Here is a 23329-nt window from a genome sequence, read left to right as displayed (position 1 = left end):
GGGAAGTTAAAGGACAATGGTGGTCTGGTGACTGGACATTAGACTTCCCACCCCAAGTGACCCATCTGTTAGAAACATCTGCACGGGGTGGGGTGGGAGGGATCCGATGGGAGTGGAGAACTTTTCAGGATGCATCAGGACATAAATACCAGCACCTGATGTTTGCCAAAAACATTCACCAAGTAACTGATTGTTGTATCAAGCTCTGGGAAGCAACACCTTCTCTTTGACCTTCACGTAGCATGCAGGGTCTTAGAGCGCCTCTAAGAGAGGAGTCGCCAGCCAGGCTCTGGCCCCTTTCCCACCATGCTGAGACTGGTTCCTCCTACAGAGGACAGGTTTCTCAGTGCACACATTTTCCTTAATTATTTTCCTTCCGAGGAAGGTTACAAAATAAGAAAATAGAAACAGATACATAAAGTGGAGGAGCCAGAGAGCAGAATGTGGCAAAGCTAGGCAAACACAAAAAGATCCACGAGACTGGAGTCTAAGAAATCTAGCCCAAATGTTAGCACTTGGTGCCTTCGAAACCAGACCCTTCCTCTGAGCATTCATCGCGGGAGACCACAACTGTTCACATGAACCAACAGACACGCCCCTTGACCCAATGTCCTGTGAGCTCTTCAAAGTGAAGATGGAGCAGAGACCCCCAGCACAGCTGAGGGAGAGGCCCAGGACCAAACCGGTGGTGATGGGGACCATCCCGCCCCCATAGACGCTCCCCTATCTGCTGTTGATAGGGGTGCAACTGTTGATATCACTGCGTTGCTGGTGGGTGGCAGGATGCCACAGGGGCAGGGCTGGCAGAGGGGCTCATCTTTCCGGAAGTTCCCGCTGAGGCAGACCTTCCTGGGGCGCAGGACCCTGTCACCACCCTGCTGCCCACTGCTGCATTACGTCATCTTATCTTAAGCAGCGGCATTCTTGGTCTGGGTTGTTCAACTTCTGGAACTGATCTTCTCCCCATTTTCCGGAAAGCTGACACCAATTCCCTATCAATGACCAGCTTTTCTGTCATATGAAAGGATTATGACACAGAGGCATGAAAGCGTGGACCCCACAGGTGAGCAACCACAAGATGCGAGTTGAGCGTGCCTCACCCTACAGTTGAGCAGCGTGTACAGGACGTGGTCGGGGGTGGTCTGAGCCCTCCACTGCAGGACCTCCGAGAGAAACAGGAACTGGAACAAAGCACAGCCATTAAGTTCAGACCATTCTGGTCTGGGTTGGGCTAGTCTCAACATTTAAATCGGTACAGTTTGTCTGAGTGATTTTAGGGTGCCTTAAAACAGCACTCTTCTCCACAGAGGAGTGCGACTTCCCTGACAAACACAATCGACAGAATAAGCAAGTCCTTCAATGTTCCTCCTGTGGGGACTTGGATTCTCTGCACCTCATTTAGACTCACAAGTCCGAGGGCCGGTGCTGAGCCCTGGTTAGGGAAGTTTCTGAAATCTGCCCAAGGATGGAGAACTGCATTCCCCTTGTAGACAGAGCAGCTGATACAGAAAATCCCTTTTCTGGGGCCTCCAGAAGACGCAATGGTGATTTCTGGGAGCTGCAGTGGCAGAATCAGTTCTATCCTGTTTTAAAAACGGGCTCTCTTGAATTTGCTGGTTTTAGAATGGTCATCCCCCGATGTTATTCAACGACACGGCAAATCACACAGATTCTACACACATACCGGCTCAGTCCACAGTAAAAAGGTCAGCCCTACCTCATGTAAGGATACAAGATACCCATGTGACCTGCTAATCGGTTTTATTAATAGAAATATACTCTGAGGTGGGGAACATGGTGATCAAGTGCTTTCAATGAACATATTAGTTGTGTTACCAAATTGGCAATATTTTAAATGGTTGCTTTTGTCACATATCCTGGTGGTCCATACAGAGTGGGACCACCTTTTGGTGAATCGTAAGAGTTCTCAAGGCTGAACGGTTATCATGGGGATTTGTCGCTACACGGGACAAATTGTGTGATGTTTATGGTGGAGCGGGGCCCCAGGATTTCTCCTACAGCTCCTAAGGCTGCTTTAAGGAGGTCTGGCTCCCAAACCTGGGTTGGAACTTATGTTTTCTCGAATTCCAACAATCAAAGGATTGAAGCCTTGCAATAAGGTCGCTGTGAGGCAGTCTGGGTGTCAAAATCAGGGCTGGTGGGATCACAGAGACAAGTGCTCAGGGGCTGTGATGACAGCACAGGGATTCCCAGACACCGGCCTCAGGCCTGCTAGTCATGGGCTGTATCACCCACCTGTCTGTGCCTCTGTGAAATGTTCTACCACACTGCACCTGCTAAAGAACACATTTTCCTTATAAAACTATATGGATGCCTCATGCACGACCAAGAGGGCAGGTAGGAAGAAAAGGTCACCAAAGACACCAAAGATCAATGGTGGATGTCGGACTGGCAGGGCAGGAAGACAGCATTGGTGCATCTGTGACGCAGCCTTTGGGCCTGGCCCTTGGCTCTCACCTTCCGGGCCTGGTCGTTGTCTTCGATCTGCCCCAGGTCTCTGCCGCTGGCCTGCGCAATCCTCTTCCCAGACACCAGGTTCCCCACCATCACAGAAGCGGGACCGATTTCTGGAAAGAAGCACACATGAGGAAACCCTTACCACACGACTCCCGCTTGCAAAAGAGCTGACTCTGGAAATCCTTTCATAGACCCGGCTTTGAAAAAAACTGATTAGAACAGGGTTTCAGAGAAGTCACTACAATGGTAATGATGGCAAATATAAAGTCTCGATTAAGGGCATACAGAAATTATGCTTTCACCAAATTCCCCGAGTGTTCTCCCAAGCCTGCTGCCTTTGTCTTCCAGTTAGGGGGAGGCTGAGATCTATTCATGTTAGTGATTATAAAAAATAATGCAGAAAACAAAGGAGGAATTTAAAACATGATGTATTTTGCTGAGTAGTTAAAGATCGTGTGTGCCTCATTCCCGGTGTCATTACACGCCACTGTGAGCCGACGTAAACGTACAGGAAACACCACACGCTGGTTATCAACACCTCCTGGGATGGATTTAGGGAGTGCTGTTGTTGAAGCGACAGGACACAGATCACTCATCTCCACATGTCATTGACTGAAAGGCTTTAGGTTCTCTGTCAGGCCCACAGAAATGTGGAAGAATAAACCAAAGGCTCCTCTCTCAGTGCCTTTTCCAGCCCCATCACTGACTCCACTACCAACGCTCCCTCCAGTGTACGAAACATTCCAAAACAGAAGAGCAGGTACTGTCTATTCCGATAGCTTTTCTTTTCTTTTTTTTTTTTGTGAGGAAGATCAGCCCTGAGCTAACATCCATGCTACTCCTCCTCTTTTTGCTGAGGAAGACTGGCTCTGAGCTAACATCTATTGCCAATCCTCCTCCTTTTTCTTTTTTCCCCCAAAGCCCCAGTAGATAGTTGTATGTCATAGTTGCACATCCCTCTAGTTGCTGTATGTGGGACGCGGCCTCAGCATGGCCTGAGAAGCGGTGCGTTGGTGCACGCCTGGGATCTGAACCTGGGCCGCCAGTAGCGGAGCGCGCGCACTTAACCGCTAAGCCATGGGGCCAGCCCATCTGATAGCTTTTCTTTTTTAATGAAAGAAAGAAGTTTCTGAAAGGACTGTAGAAACTCTTTCAAAATTTCTGACTGCAGAAAACCCCAGATGCCCTCCAGGTTTCTCAAAATACTATCATTCACACTTCATTTCCATTAAACGCACACATATAAACTAAGATATATACATATATACATTTAAAAGATTAGAAGTTCCAGGAGAATACACCAGTGTGAGTGTGCATGTGTGTGAGTCCATGTGTGGGTGAGTGCACGTGTGTGAGTGTGAGGAAGGTGGAGGAAGGAGGGGAGGAAGTGAGGAAGAGTGAAAGATGTTTACTAAAAGAACCACAGTATAAAATAACAAAGATGACGTTATCAATTTGTGTTTAATCCTTGGTTTGATAAAATAGAAGTTGAAGGCCACTATTGAGTCAAATTCATATTAAACTTCTGAGAAAGTCAAGTTACACGTGTATAAATCAGGGTATATGTTGCATTATTTACTGCACATACGAAGAACTGTGTGTCTGAAGAGACAGAAATTTTAAGATTCAGGTGCAGGGGTGTGGTGGCATCAACCAAGGCCTACAACATGCACAGCTGCCATGACAACCACCCCAACAGTCACCCTGGCTTCTGAGCAGAAACACACCAGAATGACAAGCAGTGCGAGGGGTTGAGTGCAAACACCCTTAGGGGGCTGTCCAAGTGGGAACAGGCCCATTCTTCTCTGCAGATGTGTGGCTGACCACAATTTGGCTTGCCATAAAATATCCAACTTACCACAGCTGTGTGGGAGAAGGCAGGGTGCTTCAGGGCAGGAAGGAAATTTGGAGAACAGCCCATGACACAGATTTCTGGGCTCCTGCCTGCTGGTGTCCTTGGTTTTAGGCAATTTGTAGGAGCCCTGATGCCAGTTTCCACGTAATCACAGAATACACCCTGTGTACTCAACTCAATCATGTTTGAATTTTCACACTTGGTAGTCTGGGACCGACTAAATTTCTTTTCTTAGCTCTTAATAAAGCAAGAGCTAAAAGAAAATTTATTTTCTCAGCTCTATGAAAGAGGGAAGGTCTTTTCACATTTAACAAAACAAAAAGAAAGTTAGGCCATGAGGCGCATGGGAGATGAGTGGAGCCACCATGCGGCTGGGACACCGGGTAGCTGCCGTGGCAAAGACGACCGTCCACGATGCCTGCAGCCTAGCTTTCGGTCATTCGTTTCCTGTCTTTAGTGTCATCAATAGAGTGTCCTGACGTTATTCTGGGTGCTTTAGGCTGGGCAGGACGGTTCTACTAAGAAGCCAACTTGGAAACTGGCCTAAACTGGTTTGAAAGCTTCTTCATAATTTTTTTTAAGAATTCAAACTAGGGTAGGGAAAGCACTATTAGAGGAGATATCGGGTTTTCACAGTGCCCTATTTTATATACGTTCATATGTGTTTATATTCACAGTGCCCTCATTTGTGCTTCTCTGTTGCTGAGTCAGGTCTCTCCTTACTAAAGGCTGACTTCTGCTGGCGTTCTCTGGATGCAGAGCTCGGGCCTTATGTGTGTCTCTCCCCACACAGACCTAAGAATTTATTTTTTCTGAATGTTGCTGGGAGACAAGTGGCTTTCCTGCTGCATCTATTTACAAAATCCGTCCTTCACCGAGAACTGAGGCACTCTCCCCCTTGCTGAATGAGGTGGGCGCGTGCGAAACACTCGTATAGTACTTCACTGCCTCACAATTTGAAAATGTAATGTTGAGATGGATCCCCGAAATATGCATTGAAGTTCACATTTGCTCTCTCTGCCCAGGCACCCCCTTACAGATTTACAAATCTACCAGTCAGCAACTTCATCTCAGTGCTGTCGAATTCCTACTGGCCAATACGTGACCAGTTCAGCAGGGACATGGGCACAAGTTTCATCCAAGAGCAGCAAGATGCTGAGCCCTGGAGGAGGTGCTGGGGCTGTGGCTACACCCACTGGGCTCCTCCAGCTGCTCTGAGGAAATACACCCCAGGGTATGTTGATGCTGGGGAGCTGTTTTCATGACTTTCATAATATTGTTGCCAGCCCAGCTGATGGGCTACAGGTCTTTTAACCCTTTTGTGTTCTTTTGTGAGAGTTAAGATACTCTCACAGGAGTGTTGTTAGCTGAGTAAGTATGAATTCATCCAGTAAAGAAGACAATTGTGTTGTCTATAAATTATCTAGATTTAGGGGCTCTGTTTCAAGCATCCAGCAATGCCCTTACACAGAAATGGCCTCACTAAATGCCTGCTCTGGCTGCCAATAAATGCTTGTTCAGCGTCACAAATGTTCATTCCAGGGGGCCTTAGAAATCATCTAGTCCAGTTCCCACACTGCATTTATGGAAACTGTGCCTTGGGGAAACATCACCACTCTGATGTCCCGTGAGCTGCTGCAGGTCATCGCTGAGGTAGGGAAGTCGACTGGCACGTCACAGCTGCCATTTAGCATTTGTTAAAAAACAACTTTTTGAGGACACAGAATCACACAACTTCTCTATATTTAACAAGAACAGATGTGACACCAAATATCATTAAAAAAATTCTTTCTTTAAAATTATCCACCGCACAAAGCTTCACTTCCTGTGTTGCAGAATTGAAGTGGCCCCAGATCTCGCAGACCCCTCTTTCGGCGTGCTCACCCTCTAAGGAAGAAGGCTGTCCTCAGGTGCTCTGTCTGCCTGACCTCAGAGCAGGGGCCTTGGCGTTCTCCTTGGCCAGCTTTTTCTTGTTATGGGTTCCCTGAACTCTGGCAGGTAGGCTGAGCCCTGCAGCTCTGGAATCATATCATACATTAGCAAATGATCCTCCACCATAAATATTTGTCCTGAATTCTGCGGTCACCAACTGCTGACCAGCAGGGTTCGCTTGAGCTTCTCTGTACCTGAGACACTGGTGGCCAGGCCACCGGGTGGAGGGCGGCTGATGATGAACCGAGGCGAAAGTGGAGAGGGGGCTCCAGCCTCCTCCAACTGTGCACGAGGACACCTGGGAGCCCTAGCACCACCGTCAATTCAACACACACAAACAACACGCCCAGGCAGAGCCACCACCACATCACTCCCAGGGCTGTTTAGGTCTGAGATTCTTCTAGACAAAATCTCATCCTCTTGTTATACTCGCTGAAAGGCAATGCGCTGTGTTTTTCAGCGGCTCACCATAGAATGCCACGTGAAGCCGGTGTGCCCCAGAATTTAAAGAAATGGGTACTTCAGTCAACCATAACTCTGCATTTTACTACAGCAATCGTATAAACCAGGGATTGAGAGAATAAAATGAAGGTGAGAGGAAGAAGAAATGGAGGAGGAACATTGGTTATGGAAATCTAGAATAGAAGAAAATAATTAACAAGACAGAAATAGGACAGAAAGGAAAGAGCAGTGGTAAGGACACACCCAATGCGCCCAGAGAGCAGAACCCGACTTCCTCCGCCCTCCAGGAGGATTAGCTTATTCCAGGAGAGAACAAAACGCTCCCGCGTGCAGGGGGCATTCCGACCACCTTACAAACGTCTCTGCATTGCAGAGGCAACAGCAGCACAGGACACAGAGCCAGAGACCTAGATTCAAGTTCTGTCCCAGTTCTACGTGTGGGGCAACCACTTTTCTCCTGCAGCCTCAGTGTCCTCACCCTGACCTGGAGGGGACCAACCCCCCCAACCTCATCCAGTCTCACTTACGGGGGGTGGACCTCAGGGCCAGATGGCTCCTGCATTTACCACCAAGTCAGCTGTGCCCAGAGACGACCCAACCACCTCTAGTCGACTTCCCATCAACTCTGTCCCCGCCATGTTACCGGATGGAGCAAACGGCCATCGGGTCTGCCTCTGTCTCTACCATACTCTGGCCCCGTAGCCTTGGGCCAATTCCTGAACCCCTCTGTGGCACATTTTCCTCATTTGTGAAACAGAGACAAGAGAGCGCCCACGTCACAGGGCTCCATGAGGATGAAACGAGTTAAGTGTACACAACATACTGAAACACGGCCTGTGCAAGGCCCTACGTGCTGTTGTTCTGTCACCCCAGCCAGAGCTCTGGCCGCTCTGAGGTCTGTCTGCACGGCACAGCCTGGAGGCCCGGGACCTTCTGTTACTACACTGGCAGAGGAGCTGCTTTCTCGATCCACATTCTTGCAGTAAGTTCCCTTTCACTGATAACCGTGTACAAGGCTAAAGAGCACCATCGATTTAGTTGCAGGGAGGATCAAGTCAGATCATGGATAATTATGTACTCCCCAAACTGCAAAGCACTACACAAATGTTTACTATCATAACAATGTCATAAATAAATTTGGGGAATTATTCATATGCTTCAAAGTGCTTTTTCCCACATTAGCTGCTTTGACTCCTAAATTAGCCACATGAAACACGCAATAAGAATTATTCTCATCTGCGCCTGAGGACACTGTGATCCTGAGAGGTTCTGTGCCCTGCCAAAGGCCACCTGCTGGATGGAGGGTCTGACATCCCACTGAAAAGACTGGGCTCAGGAAACGGATGCCTCTCTCCATTCAAACGTTCTCCACACGCCCTGCTCTGAGCAGGTTTTGCTGTGTCCCAGGACAGTGCTGCACTCTGTCCCCCGTGGGTGGAGAAACACTGCTGTGAGGAGGAGGCTTCCGCCCCGAGAGCGTCTGGCCGTGGAGACCAGGGGAGAAAGGCTAACAACCACCGATGTTCCTAAGACCTGGAGAGCGTGGCACCCACAGCTCCAGAGAGCAACCTCAGACTCTGCACAACCCTCCAGGCCCGTCAGACATACCTGGTTGCTTCTGTCGAGGTTTAGGCAAGTTTGTAACACAAGTGTGGGGGCACATGAGGACGTTGCAGGGGTGAAGCGAGCCCTCCAGGAAAAGCTGCTTCGTTTCTGACAAATGGATCCCACCGAGCGGGGTTTTGGGGAGGGTGTTTGCTGGAACCAAGGCCAGGCAATAAACACCAACTTGATGTATGCTGTCGATTGCCTGGAAAGTGATGAGAGGGGTGCTGTGTTAGAACAGGTATTATGAGCAGACACCGAGCAAATATTTAGGCTGTGCAACATATCATCTACCACATGCAGGAGCTCATGCAGCATGAGCAGTGCTGCTGGTCTGGAGATGCCAGGGTGAGAGAGGGGTTGTCTCACCAAACCTCACTAAGCTGAACAGGTTTAAGTTGCACTTGTGGCATACAACACACACCAAAAAAGGAAATCTAGAGAAAAGAAAATATATTCTCAAGATCGTAACAAAAACTTTTACTTGTGACCTCACCAAGTGAATGGTGGGAGCCCGTTCTGCAACCCCCGATTCCTAAGCTCGGGCTGTTTAGCTACTTTCCTGGAATGCAAACACAAGTTTCACAGTGGATGCAATTTCTGATCAAATGGAGTGAGGATCAGGGAGCACAAAAGCACAGTTGACGAGAGTCGGCTACATCCTAACGGACGCTAAAGGAAGCTGACGTGGGACCGGGAGAGGGACCCTGGGCAGGCAAAGAGCTACCTGGAGCACCCTGCTCATCCACTGGAAGCTGTCCTCCTCTGTGGAGTCCGGCCTCTGCTCGGCCACAATCACTATCCTCTCATCGTGCAGGACAGTCACCGAAAACACAGCTATTCTGTGGGGAGAGAAAGGAAGCGCAGTGAGCACGCGCTGGAGGTGCTGGCGGGAGGATCAGTTCTGCAATAGGGAGCTTTACAACCGCTACCGATTACAGAGCTCAGGAGGTCACAGCGCCAACCACGAGCTCAGAAGGCAAACCGCAGCCTCAGACTCCCACACACTCGGTGACATGAGCCCAGCTTCAGGGGGAGAACCTGACGAGGCCACGAGGGCGGAAGAGCCCATTTCCCACTGAGGCTGCCTGCAGCTTTGTGGGACAGGTTCCCTACCTCAGTACTGACAGACGGAGCTGCTGTGCGATTATCAGAACTACTGAAATTTACAAAGCCATACAGTTCACATCTGGAGTTTGCACCTGTGAAGTAGTCATTCTCCAAAAGAGTAGAACTTTCCGTCTGGGAACTAATGGTTTTCTGCTAGATCTGTCTGCCTCTCATGGTAAGCACAGGACTGTGGCAACTTGGACCTTTCCACAAAGAGCTTGTGGTTTAAAGATAATCCTAGGGTGGCAATGCCACATCCAGGTATCTACTTCTCCGACTCCCATTAGCTTGCCAAACTGAAGTACATTCCAAAGCAGTTTATGACTCCTTCAAATTAGCAGAGAACTCAAGAGCTGTGGTCCTGACTCAGCGTCTCCTGTGTGTCAAGCCAGGCGGGGTCCCAACACAGAGAGGAGCCACAGGAGCGAGTTTCCCACGCAAATTTGTTGCTCAACCGTTCTCTTTGGGTCTTTCCAAATGACCCGCAGCAACGTGAATATTTGGCTCTTTGTGTAGTTATTAAAAATAAGTTTTTCAAATGGATATTTTTATTAAACTTAGAGGGGAAGTTAATGATAATGTATTTATGGGGCTCAGGAAATTCCTATAAAGTTCACAACATTCAGAACTAGATGGAATCTCAAAGTCCAGTTACTTCATTTTACAGAAGAGGACACTGAGTCCCATCAGTTTAAGGAATTTATGCAACATTATATAAAAAGTGTGCTCTACAGAAGACCATGTGCTTAACTCACAGAGGGCACACTCACCGTCCCCGGTAGACGAACTTCATGGGCTCCACGGCCAGCGCCGTGGCCACGATGTCGTCGGCGTTGTGTCTGCGCCCGCTGACCACCATGAGCCCATCCATCTTGCCCACCACAAAGACCAGCCCCCCAGGGCCGACGAAGCCCAGCAGGCCTGTCCTCACGAACGGGTACTCGCTGACTGGGGCCCCTGAGCTCGTCACGGGGAACACCTGGGGACACAGAAGCATTGAAAGCCCAGCGATGCCCCTTGTCCACCTGGGCCTGCTTTTCTCTGGCTGTGTGTCCTACCTGACCCTGCTGGAGAAGCCCAGGGCCAGGCAGCTGCTGCTAGCAGATGGCCTGCAACCCGGAAGGCACCTCCCCCTGCCCCCACCTCCCAGCTCCTCACACTTGGTCCCCTGGGGCCATATGCAGGGCCTCACGCATTTCCTTCCCAGCTTCAGAGCCTCCTCCGAGGCAATATCCAGAGATCACCACGAGATAGTCCAATCAACACGAATTAATTCTTCTGCTTATAAAACCACAGCATCAAAGTGATAAATGGGGAACCAACGTGCATTTTAAATAACATATATTACTCGTAAAATGATCTGTTTTCATTAAAATATTTTTTCTTATTGGAATGACACTGAAAAGAAAAATATAAAGAAAGTAAATCATATGTGTTCTGTTTTCCTCAAACCTTGCAGATATGACAGAAAGAGATGGGTCATTCAGACCGTGTCCAGCTCAGCGTCAGGGATACTCTAGAGACTGAACACATGTTGAACAAAGCTGCTGTACAGGCATCATAACTCACCCAAAGTCTGCACATTAGAAACTTATCCTCAATAGCTCCTATCTCCTCATGCAAAACTTCACCAGAAAGTGTGCTCCTCCTAAGGGCAGGCATCACTCGGGAAAACAACAGCAACTCCGAGAGCAGAGGCCAGCGCTGTGCTCCCGAGCCTGCTGAGTCTACCCCTTAACCTCTCACTCACGAGGCCTGCGTGTGTGTGTGTGTGTGTGTGTGTGTGTGTATGCTCACACACGCCCTTGGCTCCCCCACCTTGGTGAGGCTGTGTATACCTGCGCACGCTCCTCCTTCTACCCACCTGTCAGCTGGTGCTCTAACAGGCAAAGATGAGAACAAATATAAAAAAGGCCCTTTTTTAAGAAACTGTACTTGCCCTTTTTTGACACTGGTTACAAAGTGAAAACAGCGCTGATAAGCCAAATTTATTGAAAACCATTAAAAAAAATGGCAGGAGAAAGTCCAACCATTTACTATTGAGAAATTACCATCTTATCTTGCACGTCTATTTCTATGCACCTGGCAATGCTGTCTGAAGAGGAGATCGGATGGAGCTCACCCCATGAACCTACCTCGAAGGTGTTCTTGGTCATGCCCGAGAGGCCGTAATAGGACGTGCCCGTAGCAATCGCGCACACACAGAGCTCCCCGATTTCATCCGTTCTACACAGCTGAGGAATCCCGTCTGGCTTCACTGAACACGTGATGGCTGAGAGCAAACAGGAAGTGCAGATAATATTAGAGAGAGGGAGGGAGACACAGACAGAGGGAGAGACAGGTGGGGAGAAAGAGAGAAAGGGAGAGACAGACAGAAGAGAGAGAAGGAGAAGGACAGAAGGAGGCAGAGAGGGGGAGGGAGAATAGGAGGGAGGGGGGAACGGAGAACAAATACGAATGAGAACACAAATGAATAGAAACAGTATACGGAACAAAACTGCCAGTATAAAATGAGCCAGGGGCTCATTTTCCCTAAAGCGAGTCATGATTTTTCATGTTGCAGCAGAACATCAAATTTCATACTTGTGACACCAGTAAATAATTCCAATTGCTTTAATTTTAATTTGTAAATCATACTTAAGGGGAGCAACCCTTTCTGCCATTGGGATGTGAGGATGACACTTAGACTCCACCTCAAGGGCGTCTGCCACACTCGAGCGAGCAGCACCATGCGCTCAGCGGGCAGGACAAGGGAAGTGGCAAAGGGAGGAGCGTGCAGCGCCTCGCAGGCAAGCTCCCTCAGCTGACAGTAGGATTTAAGCCTCCAACGTCCCATGGAACTCGTCTTTGCTCTCAAACTCCCTGTTAAGGTGGGTCCTTCAGAGAATATTGGTGAGAACTTCACAACTGAACGTTTTTGGCATGTAATTCAATGACAGTAAATTCTCACGAGTCTGTGGCACGAGCGCTCGGACGTGTATACACCCCATGCACCGCCCTGCAAACCTCAGGTCTGATTCAGGAGGGTAGCTGGCCTCTCAGCGAGGGGTGTGTGTGCATTTAGTGACGGCTGAGCCTAAGACCTCCAGTCACCCCCAGGCTGGAGCGGAGGTGACAGGAAGTGCGGGACACGTGTGGTCGCCTCTAGGTGGTTGGAAAGAAGGGTTTTCATTGTACAATCTGAATTCTTTGAGGCTGGAACCATGAGGATCTGTTACTTACTTGAAAAGTAAATTTTTTTTTATTTTAGAGAAAGAAGGAAATGGAGCCAGGAGGCCTGGCTAAGGCTGGAAGCATGCAGTGGGCGGAAGACATACAGGATGTCAGGGGTCCGAAGGTTTAAGTTTCTGTGACTGAAGAGAGTGTTTCCAGGGATGAGAGGAGGAAGAGAAAGACGCTTTGGTGACATCAAAATGAGAGAGGTGTTGAGGACGGGGAATGCCGAGGTCTGCTTTATCTCTTTTGTGCCCCTCACAGTGCAAGCAGAGACACGGCGACCTCTGGGGAAGCTGGGCCAGCTCCCACCCCAGTGCAGAGGGGCCGTGAAGATGAGGACGCGGGCACTGTTGGTTGAGAGGAAGCCACGTTCCCGTCACCCAGTGTTGTGTGTGGACTCGACTGTCCTCTCACCAGGCAAGGCCACACGCCTGAGCGTGGAGTGCTCTTCAGGAGGAGACGGTCCAGATTCCGAGTGGAACCTGCTGCAGGAAAGGGAGCCGCTCCATCGAGGGGGCCAGATGGGAGAAGCCTAAACGTGCCATGGGTCCTGAGAGAGGGGACACCAATACCACCCCCCTCCCCAGGAGAGGCAGGACCAGGTGAGGGCATCTTGCAAATGAGACGGGGGCTCGCCCCTCCCGCTGCACTTGGTGGAGTCTTGTGTGAGGTTGCAGAGGTGCCCAAGCATGGGACGGCGGGGGAGGAGGAAGGGAGGTACTGCCAAGTGGTCTCCCTGACTTTCGAAAAAGGGTTCCGCCGATAAAGACAAGCTTCACTGACTATCCAGACCTCTGCTCCTCGGTTTTCACTGGAAACTGTCTGCCACAAGCCTCAGGGCCCGGCTTTGCCCGACCCCTGGATGACTAGCGGGAACCTGACCCTGGGAGGGGAGAAGCCACCCAGGGGCTTCGGGGGGTGCAGAGAGGGCCATGGTGCCCCCGGGGGAACAGCACCCCGGGTCCCAGTGTGCAAGGAGACGTAGATGCCCTTCCTCAGCTTCTTGAACATGCTGGGAGAGGCAGCACACAGACCTTTGAGGCTTAACGCGGACTTGAGAAGACCAGAGTTCAGCATTCAGTCAGAGCTCCCAGCACAGGGGCACTGGGGGCCCACCGTGAGGATGATTAGCGTACTCCCGCCCCGCACACGCTTGGCCCACACTCACCTCCGGGCATCACGAGGCCGACGTCCTGTACGGTGAGCACAGACAGCTTTTCCTCTGAGTCCACCCGGATGACCCCGTAGGTCAGCCCGTGCATGGAGAGGACGCCCCGGCCCGGGGGCTGGTTGCTGTCATCTGTAGGCCTGCAACGGCAGTTGTCTGAATAGCAGAAGCAGATCAGCGTCCTCACCACAGACACCCACACAAGGGCACACACCCCGGGGACCTCCTGAACGCAGACCTGCCCACACATTCTGTGCTCCCGGCACGTGAAGGAGCGCTCGCTTCCTGTTTATGAGATGTCGGTGTCTATCAATCCTACCTCTGGGTTTCTGGACATTTTACAAACACCTCAGAAGTGTGAAGACATTGCCCTGCTCCAACACCCTGCCCTCCTCTTGCACATGATCACCACAGACTGCCCGGTCGATGCACTCTCTCACCCTCCCACTCCCTCTCCCTGCAAGGTCAGACTTCCCAGTTCTGAAAATGGCTTAAAAGGGAGAGTAACATCTCCAGGTGACACATAGATGACAGAGGGCGCGCAAGTGACAGGGACTCTGCCCTCCCAGCCTCAGGTTCAGATGTGCACTGCGTGGACTCCTGCTCAACTGTGTGCGAACCTGGAATGAGGTTTACGCTGGGCCATTCTGGATGACAAGTTCTTAGGAAGATGATTTGGATGCGAGACATGCAGTAAAACCCTTCATGGTCAGAGGATGAAGTACAGTTCACCACATCCACGGTCTGAGTTCTCTGCCGCCCGTGGGCTCTGCGGCTGGACCCCAGCCCCATCTCCTGTCTCACCTCCAGCTGATTCTACACCAGCATCCCGACCTCCTCCTCCTCCTCCTCCTCCTCCTCCAGTGCCCAGCCCACTGCTCCAGGGACATTCCCACCACCTCCTCCTCCCCCAGTGCCCAGCCCACTGCCCCTGGGGACATTCCTACCACCTCCTTCTTTTCCTCCAGAGCCCAGCCCAGTCCCCCTAGGGGCATCCCCACCTCCTCCTCCCCCCTCCTCCAGAGCCCAGCCCACGCCCCCTGGGGGCTTCTGCACTTGTTCTTGCCTCCATCCCAATGTTCTTCCAGCAGATGTCTACACGGCTTTTGCCCTCACTGTCCTCCGGGGCGGCTCTAATATACAACTGCTCATCACCCCATAAAAATAGCACCCCCAACCCGTGTCTCCACAGCAGGTGCCATCTGACTGCCTGCCCCACCTCCTCCATCACAGTCTATGTTCCTTGAGGGAGGCGGGTTTTCTTGTTCACTGCTGCGTCCCACCCTTGGGTAGTGTCCAGCAATAAATGTCTGTTGACTGAATTAGTGAACAAATAAATTAGTATATTCCAAGATCATGGATTTTATCCCTGCTAACTGAAGATTCTTCAGTATGAGCTAAGTGAGAAAGCACAATTTAGGTAAACATCACATTTGTTTCTGTAATTTTCAATATACAAATGTTTAACGTAATTTTAGGATCTAAAGGTTGAACTATAAATAGAAATTTGCTGTTTGGCTTTAAAATATTATAAAGGCTTATCATGAACCTAAAAACATAAATGGGGAAACACAAAAGTTAAAATTTGCAAAAGGAGATCTCATTTGAAACAAGTAACTAGTGTATTTAAAAAAGAAGTACATTGTTAATTATATCTCAAAAAAAATAAAAATAAAAAAGAAGCATAAAAGAATTTGGAAATAGAATTATTCTGCAAGAATCACAAAGGGTATAGCTAACCAGACACAAAAGAAAAGTCTGCCCAAATAATAAGACCCACGTGAAACTACCTGGAAATGAGCCCCAAACCCTGGAATCTATATTGTTCCCCTGGCTTTTTCTTTTCCAAAGACCCTAACGAATCAATGCTCTGAAATTAGAGAAGAGCCCTCAATAACTGAGTCCTGTTATTGCTCTGCTGCCAGGACTCCTCACTCTGCTACTGTCCTCGGAAAAATCCAATGTGCGAGTCAGAAATCATAGCCTTAGTATCTGTTGTGGGTTGAAGTGCGTCCACCAAAAGATATGTCCCAGTCCTAGTCCAAGGTACCGTTAATGTGACCCTCTTGGGAAATAGGGTCTTTGCAGATGGAATTAGTGAAGGTGAAGTCATATTGGAACGTGGTGGGCCCTAAATCCAAAGACCAGTGTCCTTAAACGAAGAGAAAAAGAGGCAGAGACACGACACAGGGAGAAGGCCACATGACCACGGAGGCAGAGACAGGGGGATGGAACGCCAAGGACCTCTGGCACCACCAAAAGCTGGAGAGAGAGGCCCGGAGCAGAAGCCCCCGTCAGAGCCTCCGAAGGAACCAATTCTGCCAACACCTTGATTCCAGGCTTCTAGACTCTACAACTGTGAGAGAAGAAATTTCTGCCTTTTAAAGCACCCAGTTTGACGTGCTTTATTATGAGAGCCCCAGGAAACTAATACACTGAGTAACAGAATTTAAAGGTACACTTATTTTTATTTTAAAAAGCCACATGAAAGCAAAATGCTGGACTAGCCATGACACAGCCCAAGAATGGGAAGATTCAAGAACACGATGTGCTGACCGGGAAGGGTTGTACAGGAGAAGCCAGGAAGGAAGGTTCGTCTAGCACTCAACAACGTACAGTCTGTTGTCTTAGTTATGAGATCCACTCTCCTACGTTTAATAACAGTGAATGAGACGCAAGACTCGTACGTGTGATAATTAAACACATTAAAATTATGAACTTTGTTTCTCACAGGAAATTTTCAACTATAATTATAAAATGATAGTTACAGAAGATTGAGTGTACTCACTTAAAACGTAAACCAATGACACTAACCTTGCATTACTTGAATCTACCATTATGTATTTATATTTAACGCAGTCCCTTTCTAGTTAGAGAAAACTGAGACTCCTGGGTTCTTGTCTTTGCAGATTTGCACAGTACATGCGCAAAGGTAGAAGAGAAGCATGTGAATCCCCAGACACAGTGCCCGGCCTTGCTACCCCACCTCACCACAGATGGCACTCCTGGTTCTGTCCCTCAGCTTTCCTGCAAGAGCTGCGGTGCCGACAGCCCCTGCTTCCTGAAGACGGAGCTATGCTCAGCTGACGCTTCTGCGTGTCCTGAGCCCCTCACACACTGACTCACGTGACACACAAACCCCCGCAGGCCCCTTTACAGATTAGACACTAAGGCACAGAAGTGGTGACTTAGCTGCCTGCATACGTGCTGGGGCTGGTGGGGCTCGAAGCCACAGCAGAGCCCACGCCCAGACCCAGACAACAGCCCGCCTCCTTTCCTGACACTTTCTCCGCCTCTGGCCTAGAAGACTGAGCGCCTCTTACTTCACTGCACAGTTGTCTTTTTATGCAACTTTAAAACAAACAACATGAGTAACACGTGAGCACATCCTTCGTGTGGACAAGTCAAACACCGCACGGGAACACACAGCAAGAGGGAAAGTCTCGCTTGTCCTCTAACCCTCCAGGCCACAGGTAGCCATTACCCACGCTTTCACACGTGAAGTCCCAGCCTCTGTAACATGCATTTACATATAAAGTGTGTACACAAACAAATACATTTATATTCAAAGAAAAGCAGAACCACAATATGCATCTTCTTCTGCAACTTGCTTTTTCACCTCACAGACCTTGCAGACCTTCCTGTGTGTCCGTATATGAACATACATAGTATGTGTACTGCACATACCAGTGAACTGACACTTAACCAGTAGATGGTATTCAGTAATATGAATATATGATCATTTCTTTTAATTTTTCTACAGTTAGAAAGATTACTGTAAGATACATATCTAGAAAGTGAATAGAAGAACCAAAAAAGCATATACACTTAAAACTTTAATAAAGCCTAAATAACTTCCAAAAAGACGATCCTTAAGCATTCCCACCAACAGTATATGAGTTATTTTTAGATTTACCAGACATGTATTGCACTGTTTTATGCAGTGTGTGGTTCTACGTGTTTTATGTACGTTAACTATTCTTATAGCAGCCCTGTGAGACAGGCACGGCCGTGTTCCCATTCACAGGAAGGAGGCACAGAGAGGAGAGGTGGGGCCCAGCCCAAGGCCACAGTGGTAGGGCCGACCCAGGCTGAGGCTCAGATGGCTTCAGGACCTGTGCTCTGACCAGGCTGCTACGCTGCCTCCCAGCAGTACCCGATTCCGCACACTCGTGCAGACACAGATCTTTAGCCTCAACACTGTTCCCAGCCCAATGAACAAGATGCCAGTCCTCATGCTGTTCCAGTGGCATCCCCTCATTATTAACCATGCCAGAGCATCTTTATCTCCATTAACGCCTTCCTAGGAAATAAGAAGTCCGAGTAGATAAACTCAGCGAGGAAGTGAAAAAATAACCCCAGGAAGCAGAACTCCCAGGGATTTCAACACCGTTTACTGTCATAATCAAAAACGGTAAATAAATAACAGCTAAGAGAGCTATGGACCCATTTGTCAACTTCCAGGTTCAATTTCGAGATGAAATGGTGTACTCATGACTACAGGCCGAGAGCGTCTCACATGGACCGTGAATTACAGGAGGAATTATAAAGAGGTGGTCTTAGAGAGACAGAAGGAAGAAGGTATTCAGCTACATATGGCCAATACGGCACTGACAGGCGAAAGAGAAAGACCGAAATTAGAGCTGATGAGAGAGGAAGGGTGCACATCAGCCTCAGCATCGGCCTCATGAGAAGTGTGCTCAACGGCGAGTGGCCTCCATGGGACAGAGTTTGACCCACTGTTCACCTGTAACGCTATTTCCAGCCTCTGTGAAAGGTTGCCTAAGCCTGTAGCTAATTATGCCAGTGTATCGTCTGAAGAAACTGCTACTGTAAACTTGAGTGAGCACATCCACAGGTTGCTACCACTGACAGCAACAGCCTGGCCCAGCGGTGAAGGTGAAATAAACGGAGTCAAGTAAACGATAAGCAGTACGACAACTTCCATTCCCAGGAGTTAATCGAGTAACTGCAACCACGTCGGCACAGCTTTAACACCACTGTCCTTCACAGAGCCCTTCTGCAAGCGGGACAACGAACTTCTTTCCTTCCTCATTTTATACAGACAATCTCCAATTCATTCACTCTCAACTTAGGAACATCGGGAGAGCAGAGGAGTTAAGTCTCGGTAACTGCAGTTTCCTTCAACAACATTTATTACAGCATTTCTATATAATAGATCACTATAAAACAAGAGACACACGTACGCATGCATATATACTACATACATAATGTTACATAGATAATATTATCATGGTAATATTACGATGGTAATACTACCATTAAGAATAGCATACCAGGCATACCTTCTCTGCTCTGTACATACTACCTGATTGCAATGCTTCCCACACTAGACTCTGGTGACATTTAAGACAGCATCATTTTGTCCTCACACCGAGACCCAGGAAGGAGTAATGACCAGCCCTCCTGGACCCTCATTCAAATGGCTTGAACAGAATGGATCAAAGCTGTTTTTACTTAATCCTGGCCTCTGACCTCTCATATGTGGGAAATTTCCTTCAAGTCATCAGTGTGTTTCAGGGAAGAAAATAAGGACTTAGCACAAAGTACAGTATGAGTTTAAATGCACCAGCTCCAAAAGCAGGATTTATCTTAACCCTTCTGTGGACACAATAGTTCAATGAAGCACCAAGAACACGGAACTTCTCCCTCTAGCCACAGGTTATAGAAAACAGCCCGGAGAGGAGTATGTGGATGAAAATGCAAGTGTCAGTGCTGTTTTCATCAAATTTGTTTGAAATTGACTTAAATATCAACATGTAAGAAACAAGAACAATGCAAACAACAGATTCTAAAGGAGAGCCTAGCATTCATTTCTCTCCTAAAATACCCCACCACTGAAATTGAGTCCTTGCCACCTAAATTCACCTCCACGCAGTCTAAGGGCAATAGCTAATTATAAAGGTCATTCTTTGTATAATCACCAACATTCAATGCTTAAATACACATCATATGCTGAGTAATTAAAGAGAGAGATGACAGCTGTCTTGATAAGACTGAGGAATGTGCTCGAGATAAGGGAGCATAGAGTGAAATAAGCAGAGTGACCAGAGGGCTATTTTTAGTTTGATTACACTATTGTTCCTAATTCTACTTAGAATACTAAAATTGTACCTTTTTTTATCCAATGTTCCTGTCCCTAGATTTATTCATGAATCTGAGAAATGAAGCCAGTCACAGAACTGGGGGTCTCTGAGAAGACGTCAGGCCAACCAGGGGTGGGGGCTCTGGGGAGGGCGCTGCGGTGGCAGGAATGACCCAAGTCAGCGAGAGATGGCTCTTCCTAGAGCTGCGCACGTGGGCCGAGGGTCATTTCAGCGTAAACGCGCCACGCAGAGGTGCGGTGGTGGCAGACGCTGTCACCACCTTCGTGTCTGTGTTCCAGTCAGCTGCTGACCTCCACAGCTTCCATGTGACCACCGAAGCCCACGGGCTGCTTTGGGAGTTCTGGTGGGAAGCAGGTTTCCCGCACTTAGGCTCCGGGGTCCGGAGCTGGCTCCGGAGGAATGGACGGGCCTTTCCTCCTTCCGCGGGAGCCACTGCCAAAGACCTCCAACTGCGCACGCATGCTCCTCCCTCTCATCTCCGCCTTTCCCGGGACCTGCCTCGCGGGGCCATCGCCAGAGGACGGGAAGCATGCACGGTGGACACTAAGGACGCACGGCCTTGCTGCCGGTGCCGTTTCCTCAGTGGACCACGCTATATCGCACTCCAGGCTGTTAGGTGCGCCTAGATCGTCAAGTGAAATGAAAACCAGCAAACAGAAACCACACCGACTCTCCTTGGGTGAAACACAGACTGGACGTCCGCCTACTGAAGTGCAAGAGCCCAGACAGACGCAGGGGACAGCTGAGTCCCCACTGCACTTGCTGCTGGCGAAGGACGCAGGTGTCACAGGGAGGGCGTGGGATGGGACTTTCACTCCTCACTTTACATATTTTGAATTTTTCTTTCATTCGTTTATTCAAAAATATATGTTAGGCACCAACTATTTACCAGACAGAGACAGAGAATAAACAATAAACATACCAGTAAATCACACAGCACACGCCAAGATGGCAAATGCTAAGGAGAAGCGGGTAATGAGTCATGTGAGCTCGGAAAGACAGTCCAGGCTCGTGGTTAGGGCAGGCCCTTGACAGGTGAGTGAAGACTGGGTGTGCCAGCCACACTGCTCTGCGGGTATTCCAGGTGGCAGGGAGGAGACAGGGCCTTACAGGGGACCATACATGCACGTGGAGGTACGCGAGGAGCCAGCGTAGCCAGGCTGCGTGGAGCGAGGACAAGACCAAGAGAGGAGCTGGCCAGACCACACAGCCTCATGCACTCCTTCAGACCAGCTGGCAGTTGGTGTGTGGGTGGACGACACATACGGAACCGAGGGCTCTGGGCAGGTGGGGGGCAAGGCAGAAGGGAGAGAATCCAGGTGGGGGCAGCCATGGGGAAGGCGGGGAAGCAGCTGGGTTTGGATGTTCCCTGGCAGATTGGATAGGGGTGTGAGAACAAGAAGGAATGAGGCCGGGAAGCGGGGCAGACTGGGAGGGGAGCAGGAGTTTTTGGAGTGTTTTTACACACAGCTTCCACTGGATGGTACATAAGAAAAGAAGATAGTGGTGATGGTGGTGGTGGACGCTTAAATTGAAAGTCATGTCCACTCTGCCTCCCATTCTCCTGCCCACTCAAAAGGAGAGAAAGAGTCGCCAATATAGTGGCCAAGATCTAAGACAGGAAGATCAGCATCTGGTCTTCCTATCCTCCCAGATCTGACCCTGACTTTTCAAAGGCACTGAAAAGCTATGAAGCCTGGGGGTGGGGGTGGGGGTGGGAGTAGCGGGAGGGGGAGGTGCGTATGGCTCAGAGACCGCAAGCTGGCAGGCTTTGGGCTGATGATCCTGGCACAAAACCGCCTTGGAATGTGGGGCGCGCAGGGACCAGGGGGCACAGGGATAGTGGGAGGGGCACGGGGATGGGGGGCTGCAGGGACGGGGCAGGTGTGAGTAGACACAGGCAGGTGGCACAGGTATTGGTACCCTCATTTAGAGATGAGGAAACTGTCTTAGAGGCCAGCTGGTCCATGGTGACACAATTACACAGTAAATAAATCTAAAAATCTGCCTTTTCTATTGCATGAAGTGCATGACAATCAAGATGAGAAGACATACAAGCACTCTTACAAGCACTCTTTTAATCTATAAAGTTCTGGACAAACGCACCATCGGTGACACCACAGCAAATGCTTGGTAGTGATTTGCTGGCTGCCAGTCTTGAAATGCAGCTTGAATTCTATCCACACGACCCACAGATATGGTGGGGTGAAGTCTGTGATTTCAAGTCACTTCAAAACCCAAAATGACCTGCAGGGTGGCACGCTGGAGTGTTAACACTGGGCATTCTCAGCACCTGGGGACTCGCTGGCTGTTTGGGGCCAGTCATGGGCGAGTCTTTGTTTGTGTTTATTGCAACCCAGCAAAGCGCAGTCTCCCTGAGCCGCTCCAGGCAAAAGTGCGCTAGGTGGTGGTGCCGTGCTTCTCCAGAACCTCAGGACATCTCTAGGACGTGAAACCACTCAGCCAAGACCACAGGAGGTGTGATCGAGAAAGAAACTGTCGGTTTTAAAAACTACAGTACAATTTCTAACATTACCTACGGCCAGCTTCCGCATGTTAGTTGTCTTTGAGGGGATTTTAGTCTAAATTTCAAAAATATCCTTCTATTTCACTGTTGGTTACAGGCATTTATGATTTTGAAATCCAAGGAGGAAGGTGAAAAGAGTGGAGTGGCATTTATAGTACTTGTGAGTGCTTTAAAGGGATAAAACAGTACTTTAAAAAACCCTGTGCTTTCAAATGTACTACAAAGATATTTTCCAAAATTATCTTTATTTGGATAAAATCATGAAGTTGATAAGGTAGTACATACATCTTAAAATTAAAACTAGACTTTTTTCCTGGATATTTTATGGCTCTTTCTTGTTTTATGCAGGAGCAAAATGGACAGGATCACACATCACCAACTGTCACCAGACTGACCGTGAGAGGCACAGGCCCAGGGACCATCCTCCAGAGTCCTCAGGACACAATGGACCATCCTGTCTCCTTGAATGGTGAGAGACTGTGCAAGCTGTGCAAGGGCTGTGTTCTTTATTCTGAAACAGGCAACCTGGAGGCCTCAGACAGAACAAGCAGAAACATCCCAAACCTTCCTGGTTTCAGCGAGGACAGGACAAGGCAGAAGACGACTGGAGTGTCAGGCTCCGCAGCCCGTCCCTCAGGAGGCAGGTCCTTCTGGAGCGGCTTTGCTGCCTGCTACCAGAGACAAACACAGGTGAGGCCATGTGTGCCATCACCAACCACGTGAGATCCGAGGAGCTGTTCCTGAGGTAGGCAGGTCAGAGTGGTCTCAGCAACGTCTGCATCTCACGTCCACATTCTAGACTTGTGTCCATGAATGGTTAGCATGCACTCCCTTTGATTTTTACAAGA

The 23329-nt window shown here is 49.1% G+C and overlaps 1 protein-coding gene across 5 annotated transcripts in view; it reads right to left on the bottom strand.

The window, feature by feature from the left end:
* DIP2C (DIP2 acetate--CoA ligase C (putative)) overlaps nt 1-23329 on the bottom strand; it is a 434532-nt gene that overhangs the window by 79898 nt on the left and 331305 nt on the right. For all 5 annotated transcript variants that reach the window (XM_087420883.1, XM_087420885.1, XM_087420886.1 and 2 more), the window contains 7 exons: nt 13827-13966; nt 11578-11714; nt 10213-10421; nt 9060-9174; nt 8336-8537; nt 2479-2588; nt 1101-1181 (listed from right to left, as the gene is read on the bottom strand). In XM_087420883.1, the coding sequence (XP_087277009.1) occupies nt 1101-1181; nt 2479-2588; nt 8336-8537; nt 9060-9174; nt 10213-10421; nt 11578-11714; nt 13827-13966 (994 nt within the window). The remainder of the gene's footprint in view (nt 1-1100; nt 1182-2478; nt 2589-8335; nt 8538-9059; nt 9175-10212; nt 10422-11577; nt 11715-13826; nt 13967-23329) is intronic.

This window comes from Ceratotherium simum, chromosome 32, assembly GCF_057802395.1.
Source record: "Ceratotherium simum simum isolate JZ-2026a chromosome 32, ASM5780239v1, whole genome shotgun sequence".
NCBI lineage: Eukaryota > Metazoa > Chordata > Mammalia > Perissodactyla > Rhinocerotidae > Ceratotherium > Ceratotherium simum.
Note: the sequence above shows the minus strand (reverse complement) of the source record. Positions and strands in the feature narration are given on the sequence as shown.